Source organism: Sciurus carolinensis, chromosome 11 (genome assembly GCF_902686445.1).
Source record: "Sciurus carolinensis chromosome 11, mSciCar1.2, whole genome shotgun sequence".
NCBI classification, from domain to species: Eukaryota; Metazoa; Chordata; class Mammalia; order Rodentia; family Sciuridae; genus Sciurus; species Sciurus carolinensis.
Genome location: NC_062223.1, coordinates 90,147,212 through 90,170,491, shown reverse-complemented (window position 1 = coordinate 90,170,491; position 23,280 = coordinate 90,147,212). Strand labels below are relative to the sequence as shown.

Genomic DNA, 23,280 nt, shown 5'->3' with positions numbered 1-23,280 from the left:
TATTAGAATACCAACATTTACAAATCACAGAATGTATAGTCAACTTGAAGGAGAGAAATAAATGTAGTAAATTTAATGCAATGAAATATCAAAACTAAATGCTTCATCATGTTACCCCTAAGAGAGTAGAAATTTTGCCTTTCTTGTTTACCATTGTATTTGCACATTTCAAATATTAGTTACAAAATACTTGTTCAGTAAATAAATGAATGGCATGGGTACTCTAGAAGCAAAGAGGACAAAACCAGTAAGCCCATGGGAGCTCTGGAAAGATTTTGATAATTTACATTCAAGTTAAATCTATCTACTTGGTAGATGATTAGATTTATCCATTTGGGGAAAGTGAGGAGTTGAAAAGATGGAATTCTGTGCAGAGAGAATAGCATACTCAAAGGCTTGAACATGTGAAAGTGTAACATGGTTGAGAAACAAGAATCAATGTGCTGTGTCTCCAATAGGCAGCGTGTGTGTGGTTAGTCTCAGAAGTATCTGCATCATGGTAATGGGCAGAACTAAAGCTTTTGGTGAGCAAGAATAACTGTGTGTACCAGTGCTTCTCCTTTACACCCCACCAAACTCACATCTTCAGGACCCAATTTAATGACTGAAACTTCTAGAAATAGTCTTTTGGGTGTCTGCATTTTTAGTCTGGCATTGTACCCTTTAGAAAAACTTTGAGGTGATTGATTTATGTTGTTTGCCCATGACAGGTAACAGAATGCCTCCTCAAGAACTCTATTGAGTTATAGTAAATAACCATGCTGACATTTGAGAGTTCAACTACTGAACCATTGTATGTCATTAGCCTTCCAGGTAAATAAATGAGGAGATTGTAAATGTAAGGACTAGGAGTTTGGCGGAAAAACCCAGAATAATAATCGAAGTGATTGTGGAATAGTCTCAGGGAAGGAGGACAGGAATGTGATTTCTCAGTAACTGATAATTCACTGACTTGAAATCCAGTGAGCCGTGCAGATTTTGAAAAGACTGAATGAAAAATACAGAGAAAGGATATGTAGTCTGAAGGATAAATGAGGAATACTCAGGTGGATGGAAGATGACAGTTCCCATTTAGGCAGATCATGCCTAATGAACTGTTGACCCCTTGAGGGTATGAAATGACCCTACCACCTTTTGGTAAAGAAGAAGTATTCAAAATCCTTACTGAATTAATCATGTCCTAGAGTGAATATGACATTGACACGGCCGCTAAAGAATGATCCAACACAATTTTCAATAGTATTTTTCCATTTCTGTAACAATTACTCAAAAATAATTATTGATTTTAAAAACTAGGAAAGGAAGGAAAATTATATATTCTGCCCTTACATATTTAGATTTTTTTTAAAGGAGACACTTTTAAAATTATTTAGCTTCTCTACTCAACTTTAGATAATTTATTTTTTTCATAATTTTCCAAGATTTATTTTTACTTATGACTGTTAGCATCTATACCTCAGGGGTATCTCTACATCTAGCAAAATGAAAAAAAATGCATTAAAGTTACTGGTGGTAAACTCTGCAGTAATTATTTTATAACTACTGGCCTGTATTGTATATCAATAATTTAATACAATATATGATAAAATAACTATAAAGTTAAAATATTTATTTGATAAGGAATTAATCAAATACTAAATCTTTATGGTTCTCTAATTGACATTATTCCTCACTATGTATTTAAGTTCCAACAACTATTGTTATGCTACCAAAACATACACATAATAGAAAAGGATAGATTGATTTGGTATTGGACCACAAACAAGAAAATTGTTAACACTTGTGTTTAACATTCAAACCAATCATATCTCTAGACAGTGCATAGAAATCCAGAATAAAATAAATAATATACAGCATATGAAGAGAAATATGACTATCACGAACCCCAACTCATACTTAGTTCTTTCTTTTTCATACCAAAACTGTTCTCTTCCTATATTTTCCAAACAAGGATGTGGAGTTACAATATTGTTATTCTTTTTCTGCAAATCACAAAAATTCTTTACCCTATATTTCTTACATATATATTAGGGATTCTAAGTCAGGTTTCCTTGCAAATACAGTTCACTGCTCTTATTGCTACTTCTTTAATTCAACTCTCTGTTTCCTTGACCTCTGCAAAACATTTTCTAAGTTGATCTTCTAACACCCAACTCCAACTGGTCTGAATTGTCACCCACACTGCTGCCAGAATTCATTCAGTTCTAATCATCTCTTCATATCATTTAAAAGGAACCACTGCCTCCCCACTACTTTCAAAAAAGCCTTTGGGATTGCACAAAAAAAAAAACTTTATAATTTTTCTCTCAGCTCACCTCATTAACTCACTACCTTGTGCACTTGACATAGCTTGTTATGGTTTGAATGGAGGTATCACCCAAAAAGGCAGCAATGTTCAGAGGTAAAATGATTAGACTATTATAACTGTAACCCAATCATTGGGTTAATCCATTTGATGGATTAGTGATTTGAACTGATCACCTGGTAGTAACAATAGACAGGTAGATATGGCTAGAGGAAGTAAATTATTGAGGGCATGCCCTTGGGGTTTATATGACTTGTCCCTAGCTCCTTGTGCTCTCTCTGCTCCTGGGCTGTCATGAGCTGAGAAGCTGTCTTCTACCACATTCTTCTGTCAAAATATTCTGCCTCACCTCAGTCCCAGAGCAATGGAATCAGCCATCCATGGACTGAAATTTTGAAACCATGGGCTCAAAATGAACTTTCCCTCCTCTAAGTTGGTCCTGTCAGATGTTTTGGTCACAGCAATGAAAAACTGACAAACACCTAGTTGCAATGCTCAATTTTGATTCTTCCTTGATTCACAAATATTCTCTCACTATATAGAAAATAGTATTTCAAAATAATATTAGCCCTCTCTTATCCACATTTTTCAAATGCAATTTATATCTTATCACCCTATGGGTAGTTAGTGGATTATTTACTGATTTATTCTCCCATTACACTTAATTCATATTTATAATGATACTTATTCATAGTCCTTATCATATCTATAATGATACTTATTTGTACACCTAAGTAGGCTAGACTGAGCTTCTGAAATACATCTAAAATGTATTCAGCACATGGTTTTTCAGTTTCAATACAATTTCAACATATAGTAAATGCAGATTACATTTTCTTTGGAATAGTTACTTTTCCTTTCTGTGGAAAAATTTTGGATGCCTGGCCCATCAGGTTAGGTTTAGTCGTATGACTTCTTGTGGTCGATAGTATATGAGCAGAAGTAACATGTGCCACTTCTAAACGGAATTTTTAAGAACCATCACATGGGTCCCTTATGCTTTTTTTTGCCTTCCACAAAATGCAGCAGAGTCACAGGCCACTCACAGTGAACATAAAGGCTGAGGAACAACAAGATTCTGTTCTATGCCATTGAGATATTGGAACTATCATTGCAACCAAATAATTTAGTCTAAGATAGAAGATATGCAATAAATGTTGAAGTAAAGATGGAAGGTTATAGAGATAGAGAAATAAGTTTTTAGGTGGATAATTCCAGAGGCAATTTTGCCTTAAATATAACCTTCTATTGAAAAGAAAGCATCATGACACTTTCAGGAATTGCTAATTGTGAGAAATAATGGGAAATGGAGTTGAAGGGACAAAGAGGGAAGGTAGATTGCAGAAGAGGAGTAAATATTTTTGATAATGTAATCCTAGGAAGAAAATGAAGGTAAACCCTTGCTATGTGAGCATGTCTTTAAATACATCTTCTGGAGAGATTTAAAGAACTCTAAGTTTCTGCTGAGAGGTGTTTGGAGAATAGGAACATAGATACAAAGAGTCTTCCTTGACTGGAGCTCAGTTCTAAGTTAAGAACACTTTTCCAATTTCAAATGTCAAAGTTACTCTGTTTCTGCAATCAAATATATGCTACAAGACTGACTAAAACAACATCTTGATTAAAACTATGTATACAGTCAATACTCTATTCACTCCACTGTTCTGTAAACATGGAATAAACATTAAGTTAGTTAAGACTGAGAGTATCTCCCAGAGGAAATAAACATTTAGGTTTCTGTGAGTCTCTAGTCACAATATTTTCACCATCAAGTCAATATGCAACTTTATTTCATTTATGTTCCTTTTTAAATATATCCTCACTTAATAGTATTCATTCATTAACACTGAACTTGAAGCAAACAGTATTTTATCCATTCTTTATTAATACTTATCTAATGTATGTGTTTTCTATGGATATCAAAGCTTTCTTGTTACATGGCATCACTAACACTGGATGCCGTGTGAGGCAGCAAAATCACTAGTACAAAACACAAAAATGTGAAAGACGTAGCACCAAGCAGAATGAGAAAGGTGCACTTTTTTCTTGTATGAGAACTGAAGTAAGAAGGCCTAGGGACATCCTTTTCAACCTCAGTTGGGAATATGCATGCCAGGAGACTCCAGCTTTTTGTTTCTCCATGCATTCCTGTGAATGACTGCAAAAATACCACCAGTATTGATTTAGTTGTTGCAAATAAGTTTTAGGAAGTAAGTGGATTTGCAAATACATTTTTTTTCCTGTTCTGGAAATTGAATCCAGGGCCTTGCTGGGCTAGGCAAGTGTTCTAGAACTGAGCTATAATTCCAGTCCTGAATCTGCAAATATGGAATCTATAAATATTGATAATACTCTATATCAAAAAATTGAAAAAAAAAAGAATGAAATAGATGATAAAGAGATGGGTAACATGTCCACTAGTGAGATGAAAGAGAAATTAGATGGATGAATGGATTGTAGATGGATAAATAATAAAGTCAGAAAAATGCTTTAAATCGAGTTGTTTTTCAATAAATGTTAGTTCTTTCCCTTTCTCCCTTTCCTCCTTGCTTTAGGGAAATACATGCCACCCAAAACATTAAAAAGATGCCAACATTTTGAAGGACTACTCTGTCAAAGTAATAGAAAGCATTAGGTGGTAGAAAGGTATGTTCAGGCTTTCTTGGCATTTCATTTTATTTGGGGGATTTATTACATCCTAAATCTCAAAAGCACATGTTTATAAAAATGTCAACATTTTATAATCTAAAGCATCCTTTAATTTAACCAGCATCAAATGCCCTTTCTTATGACTTACCTAGCACATATTCTCATTCATTTTGAATAGAATGACCCTGTTTTGTAACACAGGTGTTGGGATTTTCTATTTCTGTACTATCTTCTTTATGATTTTTATTTTGTTGTTGATTAGAAATATCTGGAACAAAAATCATCTTAAACTAACAATGGAACCTATAAGGCTGATAGTAAAGCATCATCTTTCTTCTAGATGCTTAAACTTAGAGATTTCTATCTGAAAAAAAAACAAAGAGAAAGAACATGATGAGAGAGAAGTAAATTAACACTCTTTGGTCCTGATGCTCTTCCTTTATGAAAACACTGCCTGCAAGTAACTTTATCAAGACAAGCTTTTTTACAATTCCCATTAAATTCAATGAATGAATTGTGAAGGGTAAATTGGACCCAGTATAGTCTTACATTTCTTATGTAATATTCATAATCATAGCGTTACATAAGAGTGAGCTAATGTTAACAAAAGGAACAATTTAAATTGCCACTTCCTTGGAGAATGGGGCTCTGCTTGACAAACAGAGCTTCCTGTCCCACTTGCAGCACGCCCATGCAGCTCCTGGACCCACACTCCCATATCAGTGATATAATAAACCCTCCACAACACAGGGAGAAAGTGAGGCAAACAAGCCCACTTCATTTCAACTTGTCAGCTTTAAATAAAATCTTCTGGAGCTGAAAATGAGAAACTTGAGGGAAGACAATGTGTGAAGTAACCAAATTCAACACTGGGACAAAACATATTGCATTACATTTTTTTTTTTTCTTGATCTGCCACAAAAGTTTTTAAAATTTGACCATAGATAACTTTTAATGAGATATCTTCTTGTCAGGGAGACTTAGAGGAAGAAATGATTCTTTTTGTTTATTTATTCTTTTCTCATCTTCTACTTTAGGAAATAACCTCAAGTCATTGCAAATTCCCATAACACCTCTAGGACCTTTGAAGCAACTCTCAATTATCAATTTTTAATCAGACTTGGTATAACAGAACATCCTGGAAAAAGTGCAGTCTTTTTGTGTTATTTATTAACTTGTATACCAAAGTGTTGGTTTTGTATCTCAAAGAAATAAAAATTAATAACAAAAGTGCATTGAAAAGAAAATGGGATCACTGAGGTAAGCAGTGCTTGCTAATGGAAACCCTCCTCTCATTCTCCCCTACTGCCCTCTTCCCAGAGCACAGGTTCAAACACCTCCTGCTTTGCATTCTGGGGGCTCCACTCTGTTCTTCCTCTCAACTTCCTCCATATCTCTTCCTTTACATCTTTGGTGTTCCTTTCCCTGTATCTTTTCTTAAAGAGCAGTTAGAATCTCTTCAAGAGAAAGGCAGAGAAACTCTGTGTCCCAGCAAACATGTAGCCCCAGCTGTGTGTGTGTTCCAGTGAGAGAGGAGGAGTCAGAGGTGCCTTCTCCCTGGGTGCCCAGGCGATATCCAAGTTTGATTTAACCATGTGTTTTATTTCCAGTGTTGTGTCCCATGTATTTCCCAAATAAGCTTAAAATACTCTTTTGTTATTGTTATACTCTCTTATAGCATTATAACAGGCACTCTCTGATTTCAACCTCTTTTATTTTAAAATTCCTAGTTTACTACTTTGAGTGAATAGTACATATAATGATAGTAAAGTTGAGAAGTATGATCCCTGTCCCTATCCTTGATGGCCCATTTTTAGGAAGGTCTTTCAATCACTGTAAGACATGATTTCAAATACATATTGTAAATGTAATGAAAAAGGTTCATGGGACAAAGAGTATATGGGTGGTGGACTACCAAGAATTCAGTTTGAGACTGAAATAATATACTGAATTCCTATAATTAGCAAGGTATTTTTTTAAATCTCTATAATTTTCTTGTATAATGTGAACAAAAAATAATATCATGTTATAGGAAGGTTAAATTAATGTTAGGCATGTTCTAGAAATATTTTTATTCTTATTTTATGATTATTTTAATGGTTATCATAAAGTAAAAGAAAGGAATATATTGAAAGTTAATTTGGCCTACTATTACTCATCCAGCATCAGTGAATGGTAAGCTGACACAGTGGTGCATACCTCTAATCCCGGTGACTTGGGAGGCTGAAGCAGGAGGATCACAAGTTCATGGTCTGCCTCAACAACTTAGTGAGAGCCTGATTCAAAATAAAATATAAAGAGGGCTGATGATGTAACTCAGAAGCAGAGGGTCCATCGCCCCCAGGTTCAGTCCCCAGTACCACTGAGAGAGGAAAAAAAAAAAAGTGTGAATGGTTCTGTTCTACTATGCAGCATGTATGCATATACTGAATTTTGCAACAAGTAAAATTCTGCTAAAAGTATTAGGTTATTCTGTGCAACTCAAGGTAAGTGAGGTTAGTGTTATTTAACACTCTGAAACTCAAAAGTTTTTTTTTGGTGTTGCTGCCTTTTTTCATTAACTTTTTCATTATCTTAACAATCACCTAAGTGTAATGTATGACCATCCTATGGCCTGAAGTACCCATTTCATGACCGACATTTCAAACCAAAAAATAGAAAACACAAGGACTCATTTACTCAGATGATCTCTGGTCTAAGTTGAGGATTTTTTTTTTGTGTGTGTGTGTTGTGTGTATGTTTCCACAGTGATGGCTGGGCTGATAGGTACGATGTGACAGATGGATATCAGCGAGAAGCTGTTGGTGGAATCACAATCAAGCTCCAATCTCCTGATGTCAAGTGGTTTGATGATTATTATCTGAAGCTCCGGCCAGAAACAAACCTCCGAAACCCTTGGTTTCAAGAATTTTGGCAGCATCGTTTTCAGTGCCGACTGGAAGGATTTGCGCAGGAGAACAGCAAATACAACAAGACTTGCAATAGTAAGCAGATTTATTGTATCATTTAAAGTGGATAAGGCTAAGACTCCAATCGAGTGAACTGTCATAGGGATAGTGGCTGTAATTTGTTAGTGAGGAGGACTCTATAGAGTAGCTATTGTCACTTAATGGTGATAAACAGGTTTCATTCTCGCTAAAAACATATCTCAGCAAGTGTTTATTGAGATTTAAAATGATTAAATTATTTCTATCTATATCATTCAAGTAATTGAATGTGTTTTTGTGAGACACAGTACTGAAAGATCAGACAAGCTCCAGAATGCAACTGGTCTTGACACCAGCAAGGACTACATTCTGCTCATCTCCATAATCTTGAGCAGATGGAGGATCATTTTTATTATCTTACTAGAATGGAGGCACATATTAAAGGTTTTATGTATGTCTGAAGAGTGAATAAATAAATGTTGAAAACACATCCAATTCCTACTTCCATCAATGAACCATAAAATAATCACTGAGATTTTAAAATGTACAATTATGATGTTTCAGTAAACACTTGAGATATTCGAGTATTTGACGAATACTTATAGAGGTCCACAATGTGCCAAAATTGCCTTAGTTAATAGAGGTACCAAGATAGGAAAGTTTAGTTCCTCCCTTTGAAGGTTCGGTGTCTAGAAAGTGAGATATGCCCCACCCCTTAAAAAAATGCTATCCTGTCTTGCAAGTGATACAATAAAGGATAAACAAAGTATTTGGTTTAGATTGATTGTTGCACATCCTAAGAATCTTGGCTGTAATCATCAGGTAGAGCCAATATTGACATATGTGGCAATTTCTGAAAGAGGTTAAGGCTTGTTAAAATGGATAAAGGAATTGTTGAGACTGATTTATCCCACCCCATGTAATAAGAACCCCCAGGCATTTGCAAAGGTATGAAATATTTTAGTGGTTGGAACAATTGCTTTCATCCATGGTGACAGAACCCCAGAGCATTTGGGGGTAGGGGGTTTGTAATCCTGGTTCAGGTACCAATTACATTCATGGAGAGGTTATCCATACTGGCATCAAAATGAGGAAAATCAGGAACTCTTAAAGCATTTTCCCTCTGAGCTCATGTCTGTCCTATGCTTTGGTATTAATTCATTCCTTAATGAAATGATAGAGATGGTAAGTGGTGATTTGTGGTTGTTTCTAAATGCCAATATTTGATAAAACAAGAACTTGGCAAACCTGTGTCAGTTCCTGTTAAGGTAGTGGGGAGGGAGGGAATGTTGGAAGGTGGGATATTGTACTGGTCAATGAAATCCAGAAAATGACAGAAGCATGGTGTGAGATGTATGTCTGTCTGCCTCTCTCTTATTTGATTTTCTGCTAACTCCTTTCCCAAATCTTCAAATGCTATTCATTTCCTTTGTTTTTATTTTTTATTTTCAATTTTCATTTAAAAATGTGTGAGAATAAATAGCATTCTCACTTAAATTTCACAATTTCAATTTTGTAGTTAATTTTATAATTTTCACTTTTCTATCCAATTTTGGAAGGACACACTGAATTCCTCTTTTGAGATTTGGGAAGCATATACCTCTCTTGTGTTCCTATTCTATGTTTTTACACAGATTACTATACACTGGAGGAGTTATAAAGAATATGCTGTAGCTCTGTTCTTACCTCCTTTCCCTCAGTACTCAGGAGTTGGTGACAACTCCCCACTAGCGTGTTTAAGGGAATTTATCCAGTTGGTATTACTTTCTTCTGTACTAACATTCTTTTTGTACTCCCTTTTGTCTGAAATGCCACCTCTCAGAAATAGTTATTTATTTCTCTCTTCTTTTGCTGGAGGTCATTCTTAGATATATTCTCGAAAGACACATTGATTTCCATGGAAATATTATTTCTATGAAACTGTTTGGTAAAATCCTCCCCTGGGCCCTGCTGCTGCAACCCTGTGCCTCATGGGCACAGGGAGATATGATCTTACTGCTCAGAGTCTGTTCCTCACTGTCCTAATGAATGGCACTCCCCTAGCCCCCATTGGACTCTTAATTGACAACAGATGTTTGGTGCATACATAAACTTGAACATTCAATAAGTAATACCTTTGTTCTCCTTCTCACTGGGGGAAGTATTATTGTCTTCATTTTAAGGATTAAAAGTAAACACAATTTAGGGAGACAAAAGTACTTCCTCAAAGTCATATGTCTATTAAGCACTGGAACTGAGCTTAAACTTAGATTTGTCCAGAGTTTAACCAGTATGACTTACTATAGAAATAGAATATCTTAGATTAAAAGTTGTAATCAATAAATTTGCATTATATGATAATCAATATGGATCAAAAACTCAAGGAAAATAATTCTTGACCAAGAAGCAGTGGCACATACCTCTGGTTCCCAATGCTAGGAAGCTGAGGCAGTAGGATCACTTGATCCAAGTGCAGGCCAACCCAGGCAATAGTGAGAACTTGTCTCAAAAAAAAAAAAAATCTTAAGATGATTTATGTATGACTGAAGAAGGTAATTATACAAAACTTTGACCTAGTCTACTTTTGACCCTAATTCCTTATCTACTCAAATGTCATTTTTGCCATCTAATCCCCATCACATAAAGGGAGTTCAAGTTGTTCTGTGCCCCTGTCCAACCCTGATTTTGTCTCTTGAATTTGAGATGTTCTCTGAGTGTGTGGTTCTATCATACTGTGGCGTTTGACTGGCCATTCTATGATGTATTATACAATTAAGCTTTTCATATGCTTATTGGAAAGTGGGCATTCTCCTTTGTAAAGTATTCTTTGAACCATGCCTTTGAGTTTATTTTCTTTTTAATATATCTTTTAAGAATTCCTCATATACTATGGATCTGAGTCTTTTGCCAAATATATGTACTATTAAATCATTAAATCAGAGGCTTATTTTTTAATCTTCCTATTTCTCTCATTGATTATTTGCTTTCTATTTGGCCAATTTGTTTTTAATTCTTTTTTTTTATTTTGATTCATTGTACACAATGATATACCAGTAGTAAAGAACAGTGAGATGTATTTTTCAGGGACTTCTGAACCACTGTTAACTGGACATAAGGAATATTAAAAGTGACAGAACTTAGATTTGAATGCAGGTTTAGGTTTATCTGACTGGAAGACATAAGAGTTTCAAAGTACATCATTTACCTCCCTATGATCATGATTCTTTTTTATACTTTATACACAAATGGGGTCCAACTATCATTTCTCTGGTTGTACATGAAGTAGAGTCATGCCATTTGTTTAATCATACATGTATGTAGGGTAATGATGTTTGTCTCATTCTATTATCTTCCCTTCCCACGACCCCTCCCCATCCCTCATTTCCCTCTAAACAATCCATCCTTCTTCCATTCTTCCCTTACCTTCCCCCATCCCGGTTATGTATCATCATTCACTTATCAGAAAAATTGTTTGGTCTTTGGTTTTTTGGAATTGGCTTATTTCACTTAGCATGATATTCTCCAACTCTATCCATTTACCTGCAAATGCCATAATTTTATTCTTCTTTATGGCTGAATAATATTCCATTGCGTATATATAACACAATTTCTTTATCCATTCATCTGTTGAAGGGCATCTAAGTTGGTTCCACAATCTGGCTATTGTGAATTGAACAGCTATGAACATTGATGTGGCCGCATCACTATAGTATGCTGATTTTAAGTCCTTTGGGTATAGGCCAAGGAGTGGGAGAGCTACATCAAATGGTGGCTTCATTCCAAGTTTTCTAAGGAATCTCCATACTGCTTTCCAGAGTGGCTGCACTAATTTGCAACTCCACCAGCAATGTATGAGTGTGCCTTTTACCCCACGTTCTCGCCAACCTATTTTTGCTTGTATTCTTGATAATCACCATTCTAATTGGGATGAGATGGAATCTTAGGGTAGTTTTGATTTGCATTTCTCTTATTACTAGAGATATGAACATTTTTTTCATATATCTGTTGTTGCTTGTAGATCTTCTGTGAAGTGTCTGTTCATTTCCTTCCCTCATTTATTGATTAGGTTATTTTTATTCTTGGTGTAAAATTTTTTGAGTTCTTTATATATTCTGGATATTAGTGCTCTATCTGAAGTGTGTGTGGCAAAGATTTTCTTCCCCTCTGTAGGCTCTCTCTTCTCATGGTTGATTGTTTTCTTTGCTGAGAAAAAGATTTTAGTTTGAATCTATCCCAGTTATTGATTCCTGCTTTTATTTCTTGTGCTTTTGCAATCATGTTAAGGAGGTCTGGTCCTAAGCCAACATGATGAAGACTTAGACCTACTTTTCTTCTATTAGGTGCAGGGTCTCTGGTCTAATTCAGAGGTCCTTGATCCATTTTGAGTTGAATTTTGTGCAGGGTGAGAGATAGGGGTTTAATTTCACTTTGCTGCACCATTTCATTTCCCAGCACCATTTGTTGAAGAGGTTATCTTTTCTCCATTGTCTAGTATGAGATAACTGCTAGTCAGAGCAATTAGACATACCAAAGAAATTAAAGGGATATGAATAGGAAAAGAAGAAATTGAACTATCTCTATTTGTCAATGACATGATTCTATATTTAGATGAGCCAAAAAATTCCACCAGAAAACTTCTAGAACTCATAAATGAAGTCAGCAAAGTAGCAGGATATAAAATCATATAAAATCAACACTCATAAATCTAATGCACTTTTATTCATAAGTGATGAATCCTCTGAAAGGAAATTAGGAAAACTACACCATTTACAATAGCCTAAAAATAAAATAAAATACTTGGGAATCAATATAACAAAAGAGGTGTTTTCTAATTCTTAATCTCTCATTCTTTCCTGCCTTCTTTTAGATCAATCAATAATTGTATTATTCTATTCTCTTACTTCTCTTAAGACATCTGTTTCATTTCTTAGTATAAGTCCTTTAGAGCTTTCAAAGAGAAGTTACCAAATGACTCTTTGATATACACTATTTTAAGTTGGTTCTTGTTTTCATTCAAATATCTTATAAATTTTCAACTCTACAACCAGCACTGTGTTTTGTTTTTAACATATATTTTACTTTTACATAAATATTTACTACAGGACTTCAATATGATGGTTTCCCTGAATAGTTAGTACTGATCCACTTCACGGTTTCAGTAAGTTTTATTTAAATTACACCATTATGGAAGATTTAAATCATAAATTAAATTAATGATGACAATACATTTAAAATATCAATAATATAATTTCTCTTATTGTATATTTAATCCAGGATAAAACTTTAGAGAATTAACTCAACACCATTTCCTGATAAGTATATGCTATTTCAATTGGTTCAAGGACTATTACCTTTACATTCACACTCTGTCACCTGCTGACATTCATTCGCCTTTCTATGATTTCTCCCTGTTGCCTCCAGTAGTTTCCAGAAGTGTCACTTATGACATTAACACAGACATTTTCACCTAGATGTCCTAAGGGCAGCTCAAACTTCTATATCTAAAATTAACCTCATTATAACTTCCATAACCGCCTCTCCAAACTTTGGGTTTCTCTTTTTTGTATCCATGGCTGAAGTCAATGATATACTTGATCCCCTGTCTCCCAAGACACAGGAGTGAGTAACACTCACCTTCTCTACCCTCAGAGTGGAGTTGTGACCTAACAGTGTGGATTCCACTCTGGGCACTTGCTGCTTCTGCTCCCTCCTTTTCACTGTTGGCCTAAATTTCCATCATTGTATGACTGCGTTAGAGTTAATTTTTCATCCTCCCTCACTTCAGGTATTATAATCTCCCTATCTATTTCCATACCAGCTTCTCTTTCATCTGCTTATGCTGAAAATTAGTTACAAGGATGTTCACATAAGAAAAAAAATCTCATCATGATCCTCCCATTCTACAAGATCTTGGTTATCTGTTGTCTACAAAAATATCCAAAACTCTTTTGCTCCAGTCAAAACATTTCCAAATAGTCATTTAGGTTTTTCAGGTCTCATCTTGTGTTCCTTAAATCCATGGAGTCTGTGCTCCAGCCACTTCACAGATTGCAACCTTCCATGTAAAGAGGCATGCCTATTTAAGTGCCTGTGGTTTTTCATATACTGAGTTTTTACTTCATGAAAAGCCCACCTCAGGATATTTTCATTCCAATGAGTTTATATTCTCATGGTTTTTAATCACTCCACTTTCCCGTTGTCACTGAAACTCTACTTCCTTCATATTCCACTAGTTTATTGTTTTCTTTTCATTATATACCGATCCAGAAATTGAACACAGATTCACCTCCTTTTTGTAATTACCAATACAAATATTTGTAGGTATTCCAAACTATTGTCAATAAAACCAGCATCAAGTAATAGAACAACAAAAAAATACTTTAACCAGGAGGAATTTTATGGGGATTTTGCAATATTCTGTATTATTGATCCAGTGGTGGTTTTAGAGAAAAAAATTCTCTACAGTATTTTTGAACTTACTTAGGTTAATGTTTTACTTTAGTAAGAGCTTACCGAAATAACCATGTCCTTGTGTCCTTTGACCACCATATGCAAAAACGTTTCTCCTGGTCTAACATTTCTCCATAGTACTCTGCCCCACATACTCCCACTCACCTGCCAGCTTCTTGACAACATGTTGCTTTATTTCTCCCCCTTTTCTTCTTTTTAACATTTACCTCATCTCAGATTTTCATGTACATACTAAAATAAAAATCTCTTCATTTCATTTGCAGAGTTGTTTAACTCTTTTGTTTTCTTTACTCTGGAGAAGGGACATTCTTCCTTTGAACCTAAAGCTACTAATGTAGCTACTTTGCTGCATACAAAGTTATTTATTCCATTAAAAAAAAAAAAGACCCTATCTCTTCAGAGTCTGAAGCAGCTAGAGTCAATAGAAATTTTTCCCACAGTATTGTAGCTACATAGAAATAAGACTTTCCATATCACTACACCAGTATATAAACATTTTATAGTTCTCTTCCTTCATTAAATTATAAATTTCATCATGAGAGGACCAGTCTTACTTATTTTTGTTTTCCAATTTTCTGCACAATGCTTTCTATGTGCAGCAAACATTTGATAAATGCTATTATATAAATGTAACTTTATTTCTCAGACCCAAGTAGTGTTACAATGGTTACAGAACTGAGAACAGTTTCCAAACTGAGGGCTATAGTGATCCCCTAGACACTGTTGATTTCCAAACTGGGTCTACAATCCTTATAGAATTGAGATTTGTTAGTAGACTGAACTATGCCTTGCATATTCTGGTGGATATGCACAAGCTGTGTGGTTAATAAATTATAAGTTAATTTGAAGAACTGGAATCATAATAGTTTAGTATTACGTGTTTTCTAAGTCAAAAAGCACTAGAAGTACTAATAGTAATTGTGCAGCATATGAACACTTTTTGACATTTAAAGAATTTCCTGTATTCCAAAAATTGAATCTGCTAGCTTGGAAGTGTTTTCCTTTCTGTTACAGTAAGTTTCCATCTAGAGTTGTTCACATTCTCTCTGGTTGAACATGTCTCAGTACAATTTGAGGTAGGTTAGTTAGAGGATACTCCCCTATTAGTGCATCAGAATTTTACATTCTGTCATCTTTTTTGCCATTTAAAATGTGCATTAGATGCTTAGCCATTGTTCAGAAGATATGAGCAGCTCCCAAACTGAAAATGTAAGTGAAAAAATCAAAAACAAATATAGAGAAAATAATAGCCTGGATGATAGTTGCTGGGACATAAGAATGGTAGTGGAAGGACCAAATTTTAAAAAGTCAAATGCCACAGTTAATGGCAGGTGAGAGCTTCCTCATCCTTATACTACATAAACATTTTCAAGATTGCATATGGAAAGAATATTAATCCAGAGTGTAAAAGGATTCCATAGTTAAATTTATTGGAGATTATTCCTTAACCATAGTTTAGAGACTCGATGTATTTCAACATGTTGGAAAATAACAAATTTCACTGTAAAGGAATAACGTCACCCTTTTTTATTTTACCTTTAATATACCTTCTTAGGCAACATTGATTAGAGATATCTGTGCTAGAAAACCACCAATAACACATTCTGAAGAAGAAATTTGATCACATTCTCTTGGTACATGTGGTAAAGTCTGGAGCAAAAGTCTATTTGTGTCTTTACATCAACCAAAGGATTAAGATAAGTAGAATTTTAAGTAGAATTTTTATGTGATAGCATTGGATTAATATAAATCTTGGATTATTTATATCTCGATACTTCTCATTGCCAGAAAAAAAGTGATTCTCCATCTTGGAATCTATTTTAAGGAAATGGAACATAGAGACAGATCAAGGCCTTAGATTAAAAGTTTGAAAAAAATATGATGCACTTTTTCTCATTTGAATTCCAGAGTCTAAGAAATGGGGTAGATTATCCATCTGGGTGGTGGATGCATGCAATTTTCCATGGTGACTATCCATCATCAAAAACTCTCAAAGAAATCCCAGAAGAAAGCCATTGGTTTAGAATTAGTGTTTCCCCCAAATACCTAAGGGTTGGAAGTTAAGTCTAACATAGGTTTAATATATTGAAAATCAATTGAGGAGATAGCTGAGAAGCTGGTTGAGCCAGTTGCCTCAGGCAGATAGGCACATTGTTAAAAGCATTAGACCCAGATCCAGGAAACTTACAAAAAATAAAAATAAAAAAACTATAATCACTTGTAGGCCTTTCTGAGTTTCCTTTCCCACATGTTTAAGACAAGAATGATTATTGGAAATAATACATAACTCACCAGAACTGTAGTGAAGCTTAAACACAAGATTTTATAGGAAAAAGTTTGCTTCAAATAAAGTAATAAAAACTAGATTTACTTTCTTGCTTGAAGTAACTTACAACAAAACCAGTCAAGATATAGAGAAAAACAGTTCTTGAGGCACTAGACATTAAGCAATGAAAGACAGTTATTTTCAAGAGACAGAAATAAATGAGGGGAGCCTGCTGAGTGGAGGAAATGGAATGGAGTTCAAAGAGATCAGGGAAGCCAGAGTTTACAGAGCCCAGGAACAGAGGAAGAACTAGGCGGGAGAGAGCCCTGGAAACATGAAGTGAATATTGATTACACATGCAATGTGAGGATGATATTTGAGAGTAAGGGAATAAATCACCCAAAAGAATTAGAGAGAACAGGGATCCCAGAAATCATGCAAGATAGGGGAGTATTTATCCACAGAAGTCAAACTGGAAAAAAAAAAAAAAAACTTAAAGGTCCTAAAGCAATATTGTGGGAAAGTTTTATAGGATTAAATGACCACAGTGGAAAAAATTTTCAAACCAATAACTACAGATTTCAACTTAAGAAATTTGGAAAAGGAGAGCAAATTAAATGTAAAGTAAGTTGAAGATCAGAGTGAAACTCAATGAAATGGAAAACAGAAAAATAGTAGAAAAAATAAATGAAACTGAAACCTGTTACATTCATTTTTTCACTAAAATTAAAATCCAGATTGATAAGAAAAAGAAGAGAAAAATATGGATTAATATAAAGAATGAGAGAAACTGAATCACTAGACTTTACAGATATAAAAAAGAAAATAAAAGAATGCTGTGAATAGAAATTTAGTTACAAATAAATTAGCCAACTTAACCAAAGTGGAAATTCACAAACTACCAAGGATCAATGAGCAATAAATAGAAAATCTGAGTATTTAGGAAATTGAAATTGTAGTCAAATATATTCCTACAAACAAAACTCCAGAAACATCAGAAAGAGTCACTGGTGAATTGCTGCCAAACATTTAAGGAGGAACAGAAATAAAATCTGTGCATAGTCTACCAGAAAATTTTAAAAGGTGAATACTTTCTAATTCAGTCAGCGAGGACAGCATTGCCTGGTATCACAAATACAATATAGAACAATATATATCATGAACATCAATATAAATATTTTATGTAAATTTTTAGCATAACAGATACACTGATATACAAAAATATATAATACATCCTGAACAAACAGGATTTATCCTCAAATGTAGAGTTAGTTTAATTATAAAAATTGATCAAAATAATTTAGTAACCATATCTATAGATGACTCTCTATATGTATATGTTTGCATATATATGTTTTTTTGCTTTTCATTTTTGTTTCTTTTGTTGTTGTTGTGGTTTTGTTGTTTGGTTTATTTGTTTGTTTGCTTTTCCAGTGCAGGGTAGTAAATTCAGTGCCTTGCACATGCTAGGCAATAAAAAAATTTTAATGATAAAATATAATCATTTCTGATAAAATTTACAGCAAATAGGAGAAGGAAGAAACTTTTTAAATATATTAAACATCTTTTTCTCTGTGATCGGGCAATAAAGTTTTCTCTCACCACTGATGTTTTTAGATTCTCCATTTTGAAGGATGAAATAGAACCGTCTTTACTAATAGATGGCATGGTTGCTTAGCTAGAAAATTCAATGGTACCTACAAAATTATTTCTAGTGTGTTCATCACATTAACAAAAGTCATTTGTATTTCTATATAACATACATAAATAAGAAATTAAAATTTTAAGAAATTAGTACCATTTACTGTATAATCACAAGCAAAAGAGTAAAATTGGACTCATCTCACACTACATCTGAGAATCAACTCAAAATAAGTCAAAGACCTAAATTTAAGACATAAAAACAAAAAAATACTAGAAAAGAATATAAAGAAAATGTTTCTTGACATTGTTCTAGGCAGCGATTTTTTTTTTTTTATATATATGACACCAAAAGCACAGGCTACAAAGCAAAAATAGATGAAAAGAATTGCATCAAATTAAAAGCTTCTGCACAGTAAATAAACATTAGTGGGGAAAAAAAGGAAATTCATGAAATGGAAGAAGATATTTGCAACCATGTATTCATATTTGGACACAGAGTTAATGTCTAAGATATATAAGGATCTATAGCAAAATAAATAAATAACCTGATTAAAAATGAACTGAAGGCCTGAATAGACATTTCTCAAGAGAAGGTGTCCAACAGGTAAACAAAAGGGTGCTCAATATCACTAATCATCAGGAAAATGTAAATCAAAACCAAAATATCACCTCATACCTGTTAGAATGGTACTATGGAAAAGACAAAAGGTGGCTACTGGCAAGGATGCAGAGAAAATGGAGCCTCTGTATACTATTGGAGGAAATGTAAATTAGTGTAGCCACTATATAAAATAGTTATTTTTAACTATTCCTTTAAAAATTAAAAACAGAACTTTTTTTTTTTTTTTTTTTGGTATAACAAATCCACTTCTGGGTATGTATGTGAAGAAAATGAAATCAGTATCTTGAAGTGATATCTGTATCCTGATGTTCACTTGCTTATTTCATAATAGCCAAGATACAGAAACAAGCTAAATGTCTTGTCAACAAATAAATTTAAATAGACAACGTGATACATGTGTATCACATATAGGGATAGATGATTATATGCACAAAGCAATATCAGTCAGCATTTAATATGAAAGAAAATGCTGCCAATGTGAATAAAACTGGAGTACATTATGTTAAGCAAAGTAAACAAGACACAGGAAGACAAATACTACCTGCTTTCACTTATAGGTAAACTCTTAAAATATTGAACTCATAAAAGCAGAGGGTAGACAGGTGATTGTCAGGGTCTGGGTGATGGGATAAAAGGGGAGACGTTGGTCGAAGGGTATAACTGTTCAATTTTGAAGGATGAATAAATCCAAAGACTTAATGGTTACTGTAATTTAAAATACTATTATATACTTGAAATTTGCTGAAAGAGTTACTCTAAACTCTTCTTGCCACACACTGTGTAAGGTGATGGTGGGTTAATTAGCTTCAATTTGATGATCATGAAACTTTATTATATCAAATCATCATTTTGCCTACCTTAAACAATTTTTTTCCAAGTATCAAGAAGTCTGGAGAAATTTAATTCCACTCATGATATATAAAATATGAAATACTGAGGGTAAATCTGACAGAAGATGACTTGTGCCTTGAAAACTACTTTGTTCAGAAAAATATTTACGTTAAGTGGAGAAATATACTGTATATGTAGTTAGGAAGGCTCAGTCTTGAGATAGTAATTTGGCCAGAATTTATCTCTAAATGCAAAGAATATCAATCAAAATCTTAAGAGGTTTTTTTTTTTCTTTTTAATAGAAATCAACAAAGTGACTAAAAATTTGTCTGGAAATGCAAAGGAGCTAGAAAACTCAAAACAGCTTTGAAAAAAAAAGAAAGTTAAAGGATTAAAATTACCCAATGTCAAGATTTAGTTTAAGGTGTAGAAATCAAAACAGTGCAGCATCAACATAAAAATAAACAGAGCAATAGAACAGAGTAGTTAGCTTGGAAACAAATCAACATTTGCTTGAAATGCTGTTTTGAGAAAAAGTCACAAGCAATTCAATGGAGAAAGAAGAGACTTTTTAGCAAATAGTACTGGAAGATTTCCGTATTCATAAGAAACCATTCTCCAAAAAAACTCAGTCTATACTACACAGCATATATAAAAATTAACTAGAAATCAGTTTTAGCTGTTATTTTAAATTTTAGCCTATAAAACATCTATAAGCATGTATGGAAAGTCTTTTGGGATTTTATGTTAGGAAAGATTTCTTAGATGTGACACCAAAAACACAGTCAATAGAATAATAAAAGACTCAGCTGGACTTAATCAAAAATATTTTTTAAATGCTGCTATTTTAGTCAACATTTTCATTGATGTGACAAAAAGACCTGAGTAGAACAATTAGAGGAAGAAAATGGGATTGACAGTTTCAGAGGTTTCAGTCCACAGATGGATGACTCCAAAGCTCTGGGCACAAAGTGAGGCGGAACCTCAGAGCAGAAGGTGAGGACGCAGCAGCAATGAAGTAGAGAAAGTGCTCTGCCTACCAGGGACAAAATCATAAACCCTGAAGTCATGCCCCAGCAACCTACCTCCCCCAACCACACCTGATCTGCTACAGTGATGACGCTGTTAATCCATATCAGTGGATTAATACACTGATTAGGTTAAGCTTCTCATAAACAATCATTTCACCTCTGAAAATTATTGCATTGTCTCACGCATAAGCTTTTGGTGAACACCTTATACCTAAACTACAACAATTACCTTTTCAAAGGACTCTGTAAAGAGAATGAAAAGGAAACTCACAGACTGGAAGACCTGTTCTCAAAACATATAAAATTTTTTTTCAGAAAAAAAATAAGTGAACAATTTAGTTCAACAGAATTAGCATAATATTTGAAGAGTCATTTTATGAAAGAAGATACAAGGATGGAAGATAAATGTATGAAGAGATGTTCAACATCATTATAATGGAAATAAAATTTTGTATGGCTGTAAAATACCACCATTCATTTATGAGAATGACTAAATGATGAAGTCCAGCCATAGCAAGTGTTGGCTAGAATGTGGAGGAACAAGTATTCTCATACACTGCTGCTGGAAATGTGAAATAATCCAACCATTTTAGTAAGCAGTTTGTTTTTTTCTTAAAAAGTTAAATATATTCCTACCCTGTAGTACATCTTCGTTACACTGCTAAATATTCAGTCAAAACTGGTCATAGTGATGTTACTCATAATAGCCAGAAATTCAGAATAACCTAAATGTCCATCAACTGAGGAAAGAGCATGCACATTGTGAAAGGTTATTGAAGAAAAAGGATTGACAAATTAATCTACCTAACAACATGGCAAAAATCAAATAATTATGCAATGTCAAGCAGTCAAGAAAAGAAGGCATACATACTGTGAGATTTTATTTCTCTGAAACTTTAGAAAATAAAAAATAATCTCTGGTGACAGAAGTCAGATTGTTAATTTCCCAGGGAACAGGGGAATGAAGGATCAAATGTGCAAGATCAAATTGTAGAGGCAATGGATATTTTATTTTGATTGTTGTGATAGTCCCATGGAAGCATACATATGTAAAAGCATATTGAAGTATGCACTTCCAATTTGAGCAGTTTATTGTAAGTCAGTTGTACTTTTTACTTTAAAAAAGCTGTTCAGAAGTGTTTAAGGAAGAAAAAAATATATATATATACAATCTGCCTTTACACACACATGTGATACATATACATATTTAGACATACACACACACACACACACACACACACACACACTCACAAACGTCTAAAACAATCCTCTAATTGCCAGACATTTTCTTCCACTTCAAAGAACTCTAACACATAGCCAAATCCCTGATCTCTTATATCTCATGTGTTTTAACCAAATAGAAATATATTTTATGGAAGGATTTTCCCCTCCTGCTTTGATTTGATCCCTGTGCTCATCCTTTTGAGCTGTCCTGGGCAGCCTCCTCTGCTGGTGTCTCATATGGCTCAGCTAAGCTCTACCATGCAGTGAGCAGCAGAGAGAGCTTTGCAGTGATAGCCTGTGATAAATTCAACCCCACCACTTACCCCTCTGCATCCTCAGCCAGTTACTTAGTCTTGTCTTCTTCATTTATACAATTCAGGCAATACTTATATTTCAGGGTCATTATGAGGATAAAGTAGCATGATATATGTAAAAGTCTTATCAAAGTTATCTTCAGAAACATTATTTTAAAGCTTCACACTTACAAAATTAGAGATTATGTTCTAGAAGATACTTTTATTTAAGTTATGAAAAAAGAAAAGCAACAGACATGATAAATTCTTAGAGAGAAAGATATGTTTACCCATGATTTGAACATTATGCAATGGATGCATACATTATGCAATGGATACAAAACACATATGATATCTTATGAATTTGTATAATTCATAAATGTGATTTATGTACCCATTATACTAAATAAATAGAAAAAATACAAACATAATATTAATATATTTCCCAATAATCATCAGGCTAGAAATGATGATTAAATTACATATGATTAGAATATGACTAGAAAAATTCAGTCTTCCTGTGCCTCTCTGCTCTAGTCTTCATATTAAAGTAGGTGTTTCAGTTCAATATACCTGTTTTATAACAGGTGCCATTCCTTGAGCCAATATGAAGAGCTACTTTTAATTTCAATTTCTGACTAGTAGCAGATGCTATGTATGAGTTTACCCACATTTCCATGGAGACACTGTGGGATGGTTGTTGCCACAGCCCTCATGGTTGGCCTAGTGTTTTGACATTTCCATAATTACCAGTGTCACAACCTTTAAAAATTGTAGAGAAATAACATCCAGGCCAGATGGCTACTAAATAAAGAAGTTGTGTCCCCCACAGCTGTGATGTGGCACTGAAGTATCAAGACAGTCTTCTACCAAAGATAGGGTCACTGAGAAAAATGTTGTGAAGGAACTTGATTATTAAAAGCTTATTTTCATTAATAAATTGTTTTTAATCCATTGCAATATTGGTCAACGCAGAGGTGGGATCCCAGGGAAATTATGATCCGATACTTGACTTCAGGGTTCTACATTCTACACAAA

General features: G+C 34.0%; 1 protein-coding gene across 4 annotated transcripts in view; it reads left to right on the top strand.

Moving 5' to 3' along the window:
- Grm5 (glutamate metabotropic receptor 5) overlaps positions 1-23,280 on the top strand; it is a 462,620-nt gene that overhangs the window by 329,987 nt on the left and 109,353 nt on the right. For all 4 annotated transcript variants that reach the window (XM_047516832.1, XM_047516831.1, XM_047516835.1 and 1 more), the window contains one exon: positions 7,703-7,938. In XM_047516832.1, coding sequence (XP_047372788.1) covers positions 7,703-7,938 — 236 coding nt within the window. The remainder of the gene's footprint in view (positions 1-7,702; positions 7,939-23,280) is intronic.